General features: G+C 46.8%; 2 protein-coding genes across 2 annotated transcripts in view; both read left to right on the forward strand.

The window, feature by feature from the left end:
• LOC139790750 (ankyrin repeat domain-containing protein 26-like) overlaps positions 1-13,695 on the forward strand; it is a 678,272-nt gene that overhangs the window by 242,674 nt on the left and 421,903 nt on the right. The window contains exons 18-19 of the mRNA XM_071732606.1: positions 8,907-8,971; positions 9,317-9,458. Of these exons, the coding sequence (XP_071588707.1) occupies positions 8,907-8,971; positions 9,317-9,458 (207 nt within the window). The remainder of the gene's footprint in view (positions 1-8,906; positions 8,972-9,316; positions 9,459-13,695) is intronic.
• On the forward strand, positions 3,609-7,626 carry LOC139790741 (ankyrin repeat domain-containing protein 7-like). Its single transcript, XM_071732597.1, has 9 exons — positions 3,609-3,835; positions 4,201-4,267; positions 4,524-4,697; positions 4,811-4,917; positions 5,329-5,466; positions 5,934-6,163; positions 7,122-7,155; positions 7,235-7,304; positions 7,561-7,626. The coding sequence occupies exons 1-9, from the start codon at positions 3,609-3,611 to the stop codon at positions 7,624-7,626; spliced, it is 1,113 nt and encodes a 370-aa protein (XP_071588698.1).

Genomic DNA, 13,695 nt, shown 5'->3' on the forward strand with positions numbered 1-13,695 from the left:
TGAGAAAATAATTTTCCTGAAGAGAGCCCAGTGAAGCACAAAAGAAAGTAACCGTCCTTTCACTATTAGGAAATCTAGGAATAAATTAAGTTACCTGGCCACAGCATGACTATTATTTTCTTGTTTCTTCGTTAAAAACACCTATGGATTTGGTGTAACTAAGAAAATCTATCAAAGTTCTGTGCTTTGAGTGTGTAGAGCATGTAGATTCTGAAAAAAACCTCACAGCAAAATCAGCCCATTGTGATAAATGGCTGAGTCTCTGGTAGTAGCAAATGAGACTTAGTTTTATTTCAGCAAATAAAGGCAAAGCAAACAGCGCTGGGTGCGTGGGGAGTCTCCACATTAAATTAAATTAAAATTAAAAGTTTAATCTTTCGGCTTATATTCCATACTTTAATACATATTCATATTTATTCTAATGCATATCTGTGACTATCCTAATACATATTCACGACTATTCTAGGAACAGGCTGGATTATGTTTATTAGTTCTTGGGAGAGGCAGGCCTTCAAAGGCACGTGCCCGCTTTTTCTCTGAGGGTCTTTTTAACCCCCATCTTGTGGTCGTTGGATGAAGTCAGTGTCTGCCTCAGTTTCCCCTCTTGTTGCCCTTCGATTCCACACATGAGCTCCTTCTCTCCTGTGCAACGCTCTGCAGTCAGCAGTAAAACCAGCTTAGATTATCACAATAGGATGTACATTGGAGCCTTTTTTAGGGTACAGGAACTGTGCATGTCTTCTTTCCTGTTCCCCTAAGCCTTGTGGTTATACAAGGAAAGGTTACATCTCATTCCCCTGATTCAACATTGTGCCATATCCAGGTCTCAGGTGTGACCTGGGTGCCACATCATGACCTCTTTGCCGCACAGGCCCAGTGCCCGTGTTCTAGAACCCTCCAGGTCCGTGGCAGCCATCAGAGTCTCTGGTGGTCTGTAGCACCGGGCAGCAGCCATGGGTCACCATGGTCACCATCTCTGTAGGCATCCAACCCATGGTGGTGAGTCATGGAATGATGGAATGGTTGGAGCTGGAGAATCCTAGGATGGTTTGTGGCAGCTGGGTGTCCTCGGAGGGACATGTTGGGATCCATCCCATCTCTCTGCCTTTGCAGCCCATCTCCAGGAGAGCATTTTTGGGAGGCCCTGAGCCAGGTCTCACCCAGGTCCTGGGGGTTGCTCACTCTTCTGGTCCTTGCTGGAGGGATGAGCAGGACTTTTCCACTGTTGTCTTGGCAGGAGGTGGCTGTGGGGATGCTCCACAAAGAACCACGTCCCTGTGGGCTGCACACCAAGCAGGGAGAAACCAGGAGTGGATTTCCTGGCTCTGGGGATGCTCCAAAAGAGGGGAAGAGGGGCTGGAGTAGATCCTTCCAGCTGGGCACTGATCTCCACTGGAGCTGCAGGGAAGAGGAGGAGGAGGAATTCAGTGCCCAAGCGGAAAAAAAAAAAAGGGAAGAAAAGCCTCAGCAGGTGGCATCAGTGATGACTCCATCATCAGGAACAGGAGGAACAGGAGGAGGAGAAGGAACAGGAAGAGGAGCATGATGATGAGGAGGAGGAGGAGGTGGCTGGTGGAGTTGGTGATCCCTGGTGTCCTGGTTTGGGCCAGGATAAAGGTGATTTTCTGTCTCTTGTAAGTAGTTGCACTTGTTGAAATTAACAGCAAGTTTCTCAGACAGTGTGTGCTTCTAGGACTGATAACACTTGATGTTACTGCTAGAGGCTGGTATGCAGAGCCAAGGACACTGCTCAGCTCTGAGGAAAACATTTTACCCTCCAGAAGGCATAAAGAGGTCCCACCTGCAGCCCTCCTTTGGGGAGGAATGGACAAGACAGATGCCAGAATTGACCAAACAGAGGATTCCATCCCATACACCTCATATTCAGGGTAAATTTGAGGGATCACGAGGGCCAAGCCATGCTTCCAGCTTCCGGCTGCCTGCCCTTCCTGCCTTTCCTGCTTCCCTTCCTTCACCCGGCATCCTGGAAGGATCCCATGCGTTCCTCTGCCTGTGGTCCTGATCTGTGCCAGCCCATATCTGTGTGTTCCTGCCTCCAGTTCCCGACTGCTGCCGACTCCAGGAGTCCAGCCTGGACTTTCCCAGGGCCGGCCTGCAGCCTCGGTGGTGACGTGAGAGTTATTGGGGGAAGAGGGGGGAAGGAACGTGGTATCAATTTTCCTCTATATTTTTCTATTGATCATTACTGCTTCATTAAAGTTGTGTAGTTTAGTTTCCCACCCACAAGTCTCTCTCCCTTATTCTCTCTCCTTTCCTTATCAGGGAGGAGAGAGATTAATAGAGAACATCTGTCACTCGGTTTAATTGCTGGGCCAGTGTTAAACCGTAACACCTGGTTTAGGGGTCTCTCTTCTGGGGGTTTATTTCAGGATCCCCTTTTTAGGAGTTCCTGATGTGGGGGAGTGTTCTGGGGGTCTCTGGTTTGGGGGAGCCTGGCTGGGGGAGCCTGGTTTGGGGGTCTCTCAGTTGGGAACTCAGTGCTTTGGGGTCTCTTATAAGGCCCCCATTTGGGGGCTGAATTTTGGGGGACTTCATCAGGGAACTGTAAGATGATTTTCTGTGTAGCTGGGTGTGGCACATGTAGCATGGTGGGGGTTAACATTTGTGTTAACATTTTCCCCAGAGTTGTCCTGCCAAGGAGAACAGAATTCCTGGTAAGCCAGGAGAATTCTAGATGTCCATTTCCCTCTAGTTATGGGTTAGACTTGTCTAAGGAAACAACCTGTACTTGTGCAATGGCAGTGGAACTTTTGCAGTGAGCTCTGTGCAGTCAGAACAAGCTAGTTTGCCATTTAAACATGTGGTGAGAGACAAGAAGTGGTTGTGAAAAGATGGGATAAGCTGGTGACAAAGAGCTTGCAGCTCTCAGCACAGGGTTTGATACCAAAAGCCACCACACACCAATAAAAAGAGCGCAACTGCATAGCCCTGAGAATCCTCAGTACAGCCAGCTGGGCACCAGCCACAAAAAAAGCATGATTTTTTACCCTCTCTAGCTCCTCCTTTTAATTGGTTATAAAAAAGCCTCTCCTCAGGGGGAGAATTTTCCACTTTGTATGACTCATAGAGGTGGGGGAGAGCTTCTCAGCTTCTCTCAGATACTTAAGGGACCATTGTCACCTGTAGTGGCAATGAATGAATGCTGAGGCTTAAACCAATGCAAGGTTTAAGGATTAAAGGAGCCTTTTCCTTTCCTTTCAGCCCCCTCCCCCCGCCCTGTGAATTGGTTCAGCCCCTTCCTGCCCCCCCCCCCCCCCCCCCCCCCCTCCCCCCGGCAGGTGGTTCGGCCCCGCCCACCGTTGCCCCTGGCGACTGCCGTTAGGGGCGACTCTGCCGTTGTGGCTCCTGTGCTGAGCTGCGCTGGGCTGTGTCTCTCCGGCTGCTCCTGGTCCTTGCTGTTGGTTTGCTCCTATCTCCTGCCTCGTCCCTGCCTTTCCCCTTGCATCCACCTCGTCCTCGTCTGTCTCTTCCCTCCCCTGTCCCTGCCTTTGCCCTTCCCCTGTCATTAACCTCCACCCCTCCGGCTCTGCCGGCTGCCTCCTGCTGCTCCCGCAGAGCTGTGCCCCGCACCCCGCAGGGCTCCCGGGATGGGGCTCTTCAGGAGGAAGAGTCATCGTCGCTACAGTACTGTGCTGCCCAGTTACAATCCTGTGTGGCCCCGTGCTGCTGCTGCCAGCACCAGCGGCCCTGAGATTGAGGAGAAAGATCTGAAGAGGCTGCACCATGCTGCTGCCCACGGCCACCTGTCCTGGCTGAGGTTCTGGCACTCGTGGATCAAGATTTGGGGCATTGACTGCCGCGACAGGGAGAATCGGTGAGGGGCTGTGGGCCACTGCTGGGACACCTCGGGTGGCGTGCGGGAGCATCCCCCCTGCAGGGTTTGTGTGGGATCCCCTTGGAGCTGATTGCTTGCAAAGCAAGATGTGCCCTGTCAGCTGGGAGGGGGAACTCGAGAGCTTTCCAGTGCTGGGAGCTGCTGGGTGGGCGCCAGTGCTCCTGGAGGTGCTGGGCTGCTGCTTGGCCCTGCTCTCCCTGCAGGGTTCTCAGGCATCCCCAGGTCTCTCCTGCCCTGGGATGGGTGGTGCCACAGCTTTGGTTCTTTTGCGTTAAGCTCACATGTTTAATTCTCAGGACACCTCTCCATCTGGCATGTGCAAACGGCCACACAGAGGTTGCCAGATTCCTTGTAGAGCACGGCAGCCAGTTGGATGCTGTTGATAATTTTGGGAGAACACCCCTGATGAAGGTGAGTGGGAGAAGTTCTGCTCTTGGAAGAGGGGCTTATCGACTGTGCATGAAAGGAGAGGTGTCTGGCAGGACTCTGTACGCAGAGCTGTGCGGAAACACGCCTGTTGGATTTGGAGTGGAACAGGCACCTGTCAGATCATCTTTGCAGGTGCTCTTCTTTCCCAGTGGTCAGAAGCTGGGCGAGCTGTGATGGAGTGAAATGTGAATTCTGGAAGTCTTTTTTTTTTTTTTTTTTTTGTGTGTGTTATTCCCAGGCAGTACAGCTCAGAGAACAAGACTGCGTGACTTTTCTGCTAGAGCAGGGTGCTGACACAAATCTTGCAGACATCGATGGCAACACTGCCCTCCAGTTGGCCATCCTGGCTCATCATAAAAACCTCGTGAGGCAGTTAATCAAGCATGGTGCCAAACTGGATGCCAAGAATAAGGTAAATGTTTCTATTTCTTCAAGAAGTCCTTTCAGAACGTTGCATCAAAATTTTTACAGATTATTTTTTTTTTACTTTGATTATTTACATGATGCATTTCTCTGACTTTTCAGAAGGGCTGTACCCCACTAACTCTTGCTATCACTGAAAAACATGAGGTGATATTAGAAGATCTCCTGAAAGCAGGAGCTGACGTGCATGCTCGAGATGAGCATGAAAGGTAAGGGGTTTATCCAGGAGAAGGAGGGGGGGCTGGAAGAAGGAGGGGGTCCAGGAGGAGGAGGGGATCCAGGAAGAGAAGGGGATCCAGAAGGAGGAGGGGATCCATGAATAAGAGGGGGTCCAGTAATAAGAGGGTATCCAGGAATAGGAGGGGGTCCAGGAAGAAGGAGGGGATCCAGGATAAGGAGGGGGGTCCAGGAAGGAGGAGGGGGCCCAGAAGGAGGAGGGGGTCCAGGAAGGAGGAGGGGGGTCCAGGAAAGCAAAGACTTTGGTTTGCTCCTTGAGTGTTTATCCAAATGTGTTCATTGTAAAGGAATGGAGAAAATACTTCTGAGAGCAAGCAGGAATGAAAATAATGACTGTGTCTGTGTCAAATGATCCATGGCATTGCATGTTTTGAATCTTTCAGAACCCCACTCATGATTGCTGCTTCTGTTGGGGAGATGTATTTGGTCAAAGTTCTCCTTTCTCACGGTGCCAATATTTCCCATGAAGACAAAGATGGGAGGATAGCTGTGGATTATGCTGATCTTCATGGCCATTTACGGTAAACTTTGAACTTTATGATTAGAATAAATGGTGTGGTCTCTTCCTCTTCCAGTAAACCTCTTCCAGTCTTATTTTCACACCTTAAAGTCTCTCTTCCCTATTCCCTTTTTATCTTCCTTTGGGAGGGTGGAAGGGGGGGTAACCAGAGCAATTCTGTCACCTGGTGTTTGGTTAGAACTGAGATTATCTCAGGTGGTTATGTGTGCCTAAAAGGCAGGCTGAAAAAATGTTCTGAGCAGGAGTTAATTACTTGGAAGGTGGGAATGTGCATTTATAGGGCGAATGTGACTGCAGGGAATGCTGGAGTGAGTTCTGTGTGTATTACCCCTAACAAATACTGAGGAGTTTATGAATTTTTATAAATATTTGCAGGGGGGGGAGGGGGGTGGTAATAAATTGGTGTTAACTGTTGTGCCAGCATGTGGTTCTTTTTACCAATTTTATTTCCTCTCTTTCTCTGTCCAGTGTAAGTCAGTACCTGGCAAAACTGGAGGACACAGCAGAAGCTCCTGCAGGGGATGCACTTGGATCTCCCGAACAGGCAGGAGCTGCTGGAGGGATAAAAGAAAAACCAGACCAGGAGAACAGAGGAGAAGCTCCTGCGTGTGATACAGAAGATCCCAGCATAGTCATCACTCCTGAGCAGGCAGGAGCTGCTCCAGTTTTTTGGGGTGCACCTGCTGTGGACAGAGGAGGTAGGATCCTTAACTATGGAGGAGCTCAAGAGGAAAATGATGTGGCCTTTTCTTGAGGTGGTTTGGGAACGTGCTGATTTGTTACTTTTTGGCCTTGTCAGGGCACCTGTGATTTGTTGGCAGGGTTTAACATTGGCCCAGCAATTAAACTGAAATAACAGATGCTCACTAGTAATTCCCCTCCCTGATGAAGAAAGGAGAGAGAATAAGGGAGTTATGGGGTGGAAACTAAACTACACAGCTTTAATGAAACAGTAATGATAAATAGAAAAAATTACTAAATATATACAAAGATACAGGAAAATTGATACCACGTTCCTCCCACCTCTCCCCCAGTAACTCTCCCGTCACCACCGAGGCTGCGGGGCAGCCCTCGGAAAGTCCAGGCTGGAATCCTGGACTCAGCAGCAGTTGGGAGCTGGAGGCAGGAACACACAGATCCAGGCTGGAATGGGTCAGGACCATAGGCAGAGGAACGGATGGAATCCTCCCAGGATGCTGAAGCAAACCGGGAGAGGGGAAGCAGGAAAGGCAGGAAGGGGTTTGACCCTCGTGATCCCTCAAATTGGAAATTTGAGGAAAAATTGTCTCAGAAAAGTCACTGTTAGCAACAAGCAATGCAGTGCCTGTGTGTACTGTCTCTTCTGGAACATAGTTTGATTTACAACAGAAATGATGCTTTTTTTTTTTCCACCCTCAGTGATTTTTTTAATAAAAAAATTACACTGCTTTGTGATCAAACACCCAGCTCCTTCAGAGAGTGTTTAAAATCCAGTCTATGCTTAGGAGAACACAGAGCCCTAGAAGGATCCTAAAGAAGTCATTTTTTAATATCAATGAAATGTTGTCACCTCAGACTCTAGACTGCGACCTGTTGTTCTTTGAGGTTTTTAAAGTGTACTGTTTAATTGCTGGCATTTCAAATCTAATGTCAGCATGTCATTTAATCTTTGAACAGCCACAGAAAACCTTTGTGAAGGAGGCTCAATAAGGTGAGACTTTACAAACCCCTACCATTTGCTTGAGGGGTGATTTTAGAGACACAGCACTGATTTTGCTTTGTTTTTTAAGGAGCTCTGAGACTGAGATGAATGATATCACTTGGAAAGATTCTGAAGATTCACTCCTTTTTACCCCTAAGGTATGGTGCGTTTACAGGAGAAGTGTCCTTGAAAAATAAATCTCTTGAAGGCAAGTTTTCTCTGGGACTGAAAGAAACAGAAGTTCCAGCCAGCATTTTTTTCTTCTTAGAAGCCATCTCTGGCCTTTCTTCTGCTGTCAGATTTTGCTGAAAAACCTGTAGCTGTGGCAGAGAAAGCAGTAGATTTGTGGTTTGGGGCCAAAAGTCATAGGTACACAGTCACATTATTTTATTTCTTCCTGTTCATTTGGATCAGCATCTGTTGCAGGGGGATTCTGCAGTGATGGGGAACTTGAGTGTGGCGGCTCAACCCACTCACTAATGCTGGAGATGCCAGCCAGCATCTTTAGTTTTAAGATGATTCCATTTTCCTGCACTGATTTAAATAGAAATAATGCATTTTTCTGCTGTGATGTTTGAAATTTAGGGATAATGCAGAGGCTGATTTGTGCAGTGAGTCTGGTGATGCTGAGAGTTCCTTGCAAGTAAGAATTCTGAAACTTTGAGAGCTGAATTTTACTATAGCTGAATTTTACTGTAACTGAAATGAAGCTGGGCTGAAGTGGGGAAGGGCTTCTCAGGGGCTGTGAAGAAGCAGGGCTGAGACTGCGGACAGGAAGAAATCCTTTCTGCTCCTCCAGATTTCCATGGAAAAGCTGAACGCCTTGTAAATGAAAGCTCAGCAAAGTTTCCCTTTTTTCTTTTCAATAAAAAAGCCTTTTTCAAGGAGTCATTTAAAGGCAAAGAAGATGCTTGCTTCTGCCCTTTTAAAAATCTTCTTTCCGTTGAACTCTTTTCCTAAAAGTTACCAGACCTGAAAGAAAAGCAGAAGAAGGAGGAGACGGGAGGCAATGGTGACCTGCAAAGCCCTGCAGCATCTGAGAATGCGAAGAAGTCTGTTGGCAATGGTGGCCTTCAAGTCCCCAAGGCACCTTTAGAAGTCAGCACTGGTGAGAGAACTGAGTTAGGAAATAGAATCAGAAGTTGGAAGGGACCCATCAGGTCCAACTCCTGTCCCTTTGTCTTTGGGCACCCCCAGAATCACACCTGAGAGCTTCATCCAAAACACTTCTGGAGCTCTGGCAGGTTTGGTGCTGTCACCACTTCCCTGGGGAGCTTCTTCCACTGCTCAGCTGCCCTCTGGCTGCCAAAAATTTTCTGATGTGTAACCTAAACCTCCCCTGATTCAGCAGCTTTTGCTCCTTTTAGTTCCTTGTCTTGAGATGTGGGAATCTTGTGCTTTTCTGTCTGAATTTCCCCATGAGGCTGATTTGGCATCATGTGAGCAGTCAGAGCCCAGCTGGAACCAGGAGTTGCTGTCTTCTGGGTGCTTGGGTTTCCTCTCTGGTCTCCAGCTCCTCGCCCCTTTTTCTTTGCCTCCACATTTTCCCAAAAAGTGCATCCTTCAGGATTTAGACCTCATGGGGTGGCTTAAAGGAGAGCCCTGCAAGTGGTCTGAGCAGCCTAGGAAGCCACCCAGCCTGAGCCTTGTGTTCATCTGCTGGAGATTTAGATGTCCATCCCCTGAAATAAAAAGGGTGTTTTGTGTCTTTGTGTCAGTGGGAAGTGATAGCAAAGTCTCTCTTCTTCCCTGGGGTGTAGGTGCCCCAGCAGCCCTGGAAGCAAAGGAACAGGAAGATGAGGATTCTTCTCCCTGGGATTCTGAGGTACTTTGTGTGAAGGACAGGGAGGTTGCCATGGGGGGGCTGGGGAGGGTAGGAGGGAGATCCAGGAGCACCTGAGAGCTTGCTGGAATTGGAATGAAGCTGGGCTGAAGTGGGGGAGGGCTTCTCAGGGGCTGTGCAGGAGCAGGGCTGAGACTGAGGACAGGAGGAATTCCTTTCTGCTCCTCCAGATTTCCATGGAAAAGCTGAAGGCCTTGTAAATCAAAGCTCAACAATTTTTCCCTTTTTTCTTTTCCATAAGAAAACCTTTTTCAAGTAGTCATTGAAAGGCAAAGAAGATGCTTGCTTCTTCCCCTTTTATATCTTCTTTTCCTTGATCTCTTTTAGGAAGAGTCACCTGTAGAGGAAGTAAAGCAGGAGGAGGGAGGCAAAAGTGAAGAGAAAAAAGCTCCAGCTGCCTGGATTGTGAAGCACCATGTTTTTCATGTTGACTCTGAAATCCCCAAGGCAGCTTCAAGAGACGTCACTGGTGAGAGAAAGGAGCTGGGAAACAGTGATGCAATTCTTTCTCTATCATTATTAAATGATGTTTTATAATATAAAAGGTGTTGCTCTCCAAGTGGTGGAGGTTCCTTGTATAGGAGCTCAGTGTTTGCTTCCTCCTAGCATCTTGATACTGATAATTTATGCCAGTCTCTGTTGTGCCTTCAGTGGTGTTATCTACAAATGTTCCTTTGCCACCAGGAAAAGCTGAAACCCCGTTACAGGCTGAGTGAGAGATCATGGACCTCGGAGTAACAGGAGTGGTGCATTTCTGGCCCTTAATCCAGAATCTTTCTTTTTTCCATTAAAATGAAAGTTGCTCCAGAAGAAAGGAACTCACAGAGGTGCACGTGAAGTTGCTATTGTGATAAAATGATTCACTCCAGCAGCTCACAAATTTTAGAGGGTGTTTTATTTTGTTCTCAGCCTTTTCTCACAACCATTAAAGATGCACTCTAGGTGTAAATAAGTAGTATGAAGTCATGCTGTTTATAAAAATCTGTTTTTCACTGTAGGTGAGCACTCTGGCTGTACCTCCCAGATATCAGCAGCAGCTGAAAAAGAAGTTATCAAGGATGCCATTGAAAACTCAGTGGTGCAGGTATGGAAAGCCAAATATTTTTGAATTAGAATCTTAACTGTAAAATTGTATTAAAAGCTATGGTGAAAAAACGGTAAGTGGATAATGAAGGGAGAGTCCTGGAGAGGAAGAGTGAGTCTGAAGTGAATCTGGATCCAGTCTTCCTATGGTGTAAAATCCTTGTCATGATGTTGGATATTTTTTCTTTTGCTGCTTTGTTTCCAGCTGGTTTCCTTCAGTTTTTTTACCATTATTTTTCCTGTTGTGCTGTGCAAACAAACAATACAGTCAAAAGCATCTTTTCCCCTGCAAAATGCATATTCAAGTGAAAAGGGAGAATTTTCAGTAACATGCTGATCTGTTGGATGAAACGTGGCTTTTTCTTTTTGAGAGAAAAAGCCTTGAATTTTGGCCACCTTTCTGATGCTTTCTCTACCTCTGCAAAACATGTGTGGGTTTGGCCATGTTAAGAAGTGTTTGAAAAAAGGAATTTTTTTGCAGTGGGATTAAGGCAGGCATCCCCTGGAGTTTTCTGTAAGAGCTCAAGTGGAGCAAATTACTTGGAATTTGGGGCATGGTTTGGTGGGCATGGTGGTGGGTGGTTGGACTTGAGGATCCTGGAGGTTTTTTCGAACCTTAATGATTCTGGGGTTTTATGACTCTGTCCACATAGGAGCAATTGGCCCAGGCCCAGAGGGAAAACCTCTTACTCCGCCAGCAACTGGAAGACAGGAAGCAGCAGCTCACCCAAGAAAGTGTAGTGACTGTTGCTCAGGACTTCTTTAATGACATTTTCAAGAATCTCAAGGCTGATACTGAGCAGAAAGTTTATTTGTTGGAAGAGAAAAACAAGGAGCTATACGAAAACTGCAATGTCTTAAGGAAACAGGTCTTTAGATGTGAGGTTGACAAAGTAGAAGCACAGGTGAAGTATACAGTATTAGCAGTGCTTAAGACTATTAGCAGTATTTTGGGGTTAATTTCTGAGTTTTGGGGCTTCTAAGGGACCTGGCTGTTCCTTAGAAAGTCAACTTCAGACACCAACCTAAGCTTTCTCTTCTCTATTTTATGGTGCGTGGCAATATTTAAATTTCTTTGTTCTTTGTGGCTCTGTGAAAGACCAAGAACTGCACAGAAGACTCTTGAGGACCTCAGTTAAAGTTTTTCTGCAAAAAACAAGTAGGAAACGTGCTCTTCTGCAGAGCATTCCACAGCCTCAGGCAGAGCAATGATTTCATTTCTTTAAGATGGAAAGAGGGGAAAGAAATCCAGCAGTGCTGTCAGTCATTTTACTCTGTGAATCACTTTGTATTCTTAGTACCAAACTAACATACACATGCTTGTGTATGGCTCAAGAAGAGTAGTACTTGAGGTTGTTTTTTTTTTTTATTAAAATCCTCCTGAGGAGCTCTTGGTAGTTGAGGTGCTCAGCATTTGGCTACCGACAGCAGGCAGATTTTTCCTGCTTTTTGAGTTCAAGACAAGGTCTAATTGTATAAATCAACAAATTAAAGACAGAATTAATGGTCTTATAATTTTCCTCATGCTCATATTCATTAGTGCAAGATCAGAGTACTGCAACAGGAGCTTGCTGATGCTCTGAAAAAGCTCTCCATGGTAGAAGCTTCGCTTGATGTCGCCACGTGCTACAGAAGGAACCTGGAGGAGGCCACGCTGGGCTTGAAGAAGGAATTGGCAGAAAATAAATCCAAGGTACAGAAAGTTTAGAATCTAGAATAAACTTCCTAGTGCTAGGGGGGGGATGATGTGTGGAGGAATCACAGCTTTTTACAAACGTAGTGTCAGGGTTTAACACTGGCCCAGCAATTAAACTGAAATCACAGATGCTCACTATTAATCCTCCCTCCCCTCCTTTATAAAGAAAGGAGAGAGAATAAGGGAGAGAGACTGATGGGTTGGGAACTAAACTACACAGCTTTAATGAAACAGTAATGATAAAGAGGAAAAATTACAAAATATATACAAATAGACAGGAAAATTGATACCACGTTCCTTCACCCCCTCTGCCCCAATAACTCTCACGTCACCACCGAGGCTGCAGGGCGGCCCTGGGAAAGTCCAGCCTGGACTCCTGGACTCAGCAGTGCTCGGGAGCTGGAGGCAGGAACACAGAGATTCAGGCTGGCACGGAGCAGGACCACAGGCAGAGGAACAGATGGAATCCTCCCAGGATGCTGAAGGAAACAGGGACGGGTGAACAAGGGGAAGCAGGAAAGGCAGGAAGGGCAGGAAGCTGGCTTGGCCCTCGTGATCCCTCAAATTTACCCTGAGTATGAGGTGTATGGGATGGAATCCTCTGTTTGGTCAGTTCTGGCATCTATCTTGTCTGTTCCTCCCCAAAGGAGGGCTGAAGGTGGGACCTCTTTATTCCTCTTGGAGGGTAAAACGTTCCTCAGAGCTGAGCAGTGGCGTTGGTTCTGCTTTAACTATAAAAATCAAGTGTTATCAGTCCCAGAAGCAGACACTGTCTGAGAAACTTGCTGTTAATTTCAGCAAGTGTAACTACTTACAAGAGACTGAACTGAAAGCAAAAGTACAAGACAAAAAATCCCCTTTATCCTGGCCCAAACCAGGACACTTGGTATCTTTGTCTTTGACACAGTCCAAGGTTTGTATGTGGTAAAGTGCTCTGCAAAAGAGACTGAGGTGTCTGTCACTTATTCCATGTGGTTTGGCCCAGAAAGTTTTATCTGATTTCTGAAGGACAGTAGAAATAACGGACTGTGTTTCTATAGAAACAGTGTCTGCATTACTATAGAAACAATGTCTGCATTTATATAGAAATAATGTCTGCAGTAATGCTGCATTTGGGCTTCTTGCTGCTCACTGTGCTTCCCTTACTTGTAACAAAGAACTCTTTTGGTTAGAAAAGATCTTTAAAATGAGGTCCAAGTGTTCCCCCAGTCCTGCTAAGCCCAGTCCTGTCCCTCAGCACCACATCCCCACATCTTTGAAGTCTCCGTAGAGATTGTGACTCAGCCGCTGGTTCCAGTGCCTGACAACTCTTTTGGGGAAAATATTTCTCCTGCCCCTTGTTGAATCTCCTACAGCCCAGGTCCCTCTAGCAGAGCTTCCCGGCCCTCATCAGATCAAGCCTCTCACCCAATTTGGTGTCATTTGCACCTAATCCCCTCATCCACTGATAAAGATGTTGAAGAGAACTGGTGCAGAGCCCTGGGGACCACCCTGGGGACCACCACTGGGTTTAACTCCATCCATCAGCATGCTGCCAATTCTGATTGCTTCTGGAACTTACCCTGCATGAATATAGGTATATCCATAGATATACAAGGGGGATGTGACGTCCCTTTAGGAGAAGGATGAACTTTTTAATTGCTATTTTCAAGGGGGGGAGCAAGCGAAGGGATCCAGAGAGTGCCTGAAAGGAGTGGGAGGGTAAGTGTCAGTTCTTACAGTGGAGAAGATTGTGTAAAGTTACATGGTTTGTGTTCATTTCCTAGGAGGAGGGAAGGTATGAAATGTACTGACAGCTCTTTGGGTAGTGGGTATGTGCAGACAGAGGCATTCCCTGAGCTCTTCAGCATAAAAACTCAGGTGAGTGCTGTGGAATCTTGCTGTTCTTTTACAGCTGCAGGAGTTGGAAGAACATCTTCAGCATGAG

This window comes from Heliangelus exortis, unplaced genomic scaffold (assembly GCF_036169615.1).
Source record: "Heliangelus exortis unplaced genomic scaffold, bHelExo1.hap1 Scaffold_135, whole genome shotgun sequence".
NCBI lineage: Eukaryota > Metazoa > Chordata > Aves > Apodiformes > Trochilidae > Heliangelus > Heliangelus exortis.

Excerpts from the sequence above, each read along its gene's own strand:
- LOC139790741 (XM_071732597.1), top strand. The coding sequence starts at position 3,609 with ATGGGGCTCTTCAGGAGGAAGAGTCATCGTCGCTACAGTACTGTGCTG. Across the intron at positions 4,268-4,523 it reads GGAGAACACCCCTGATGAAG|GCAGTACAGCTCAGAGAACA; the intron begins GTGAGTGGGAGA and ends TGTTATTCCCAG. Across the intron at positions 7,156-7,234 it reads TGTGAAGGAGGCTCAATAAG|GAGCTCTGAGACTGAGATGA; the intron begins GTGAGACTTTAC and ends TTGTTTTTTAAG.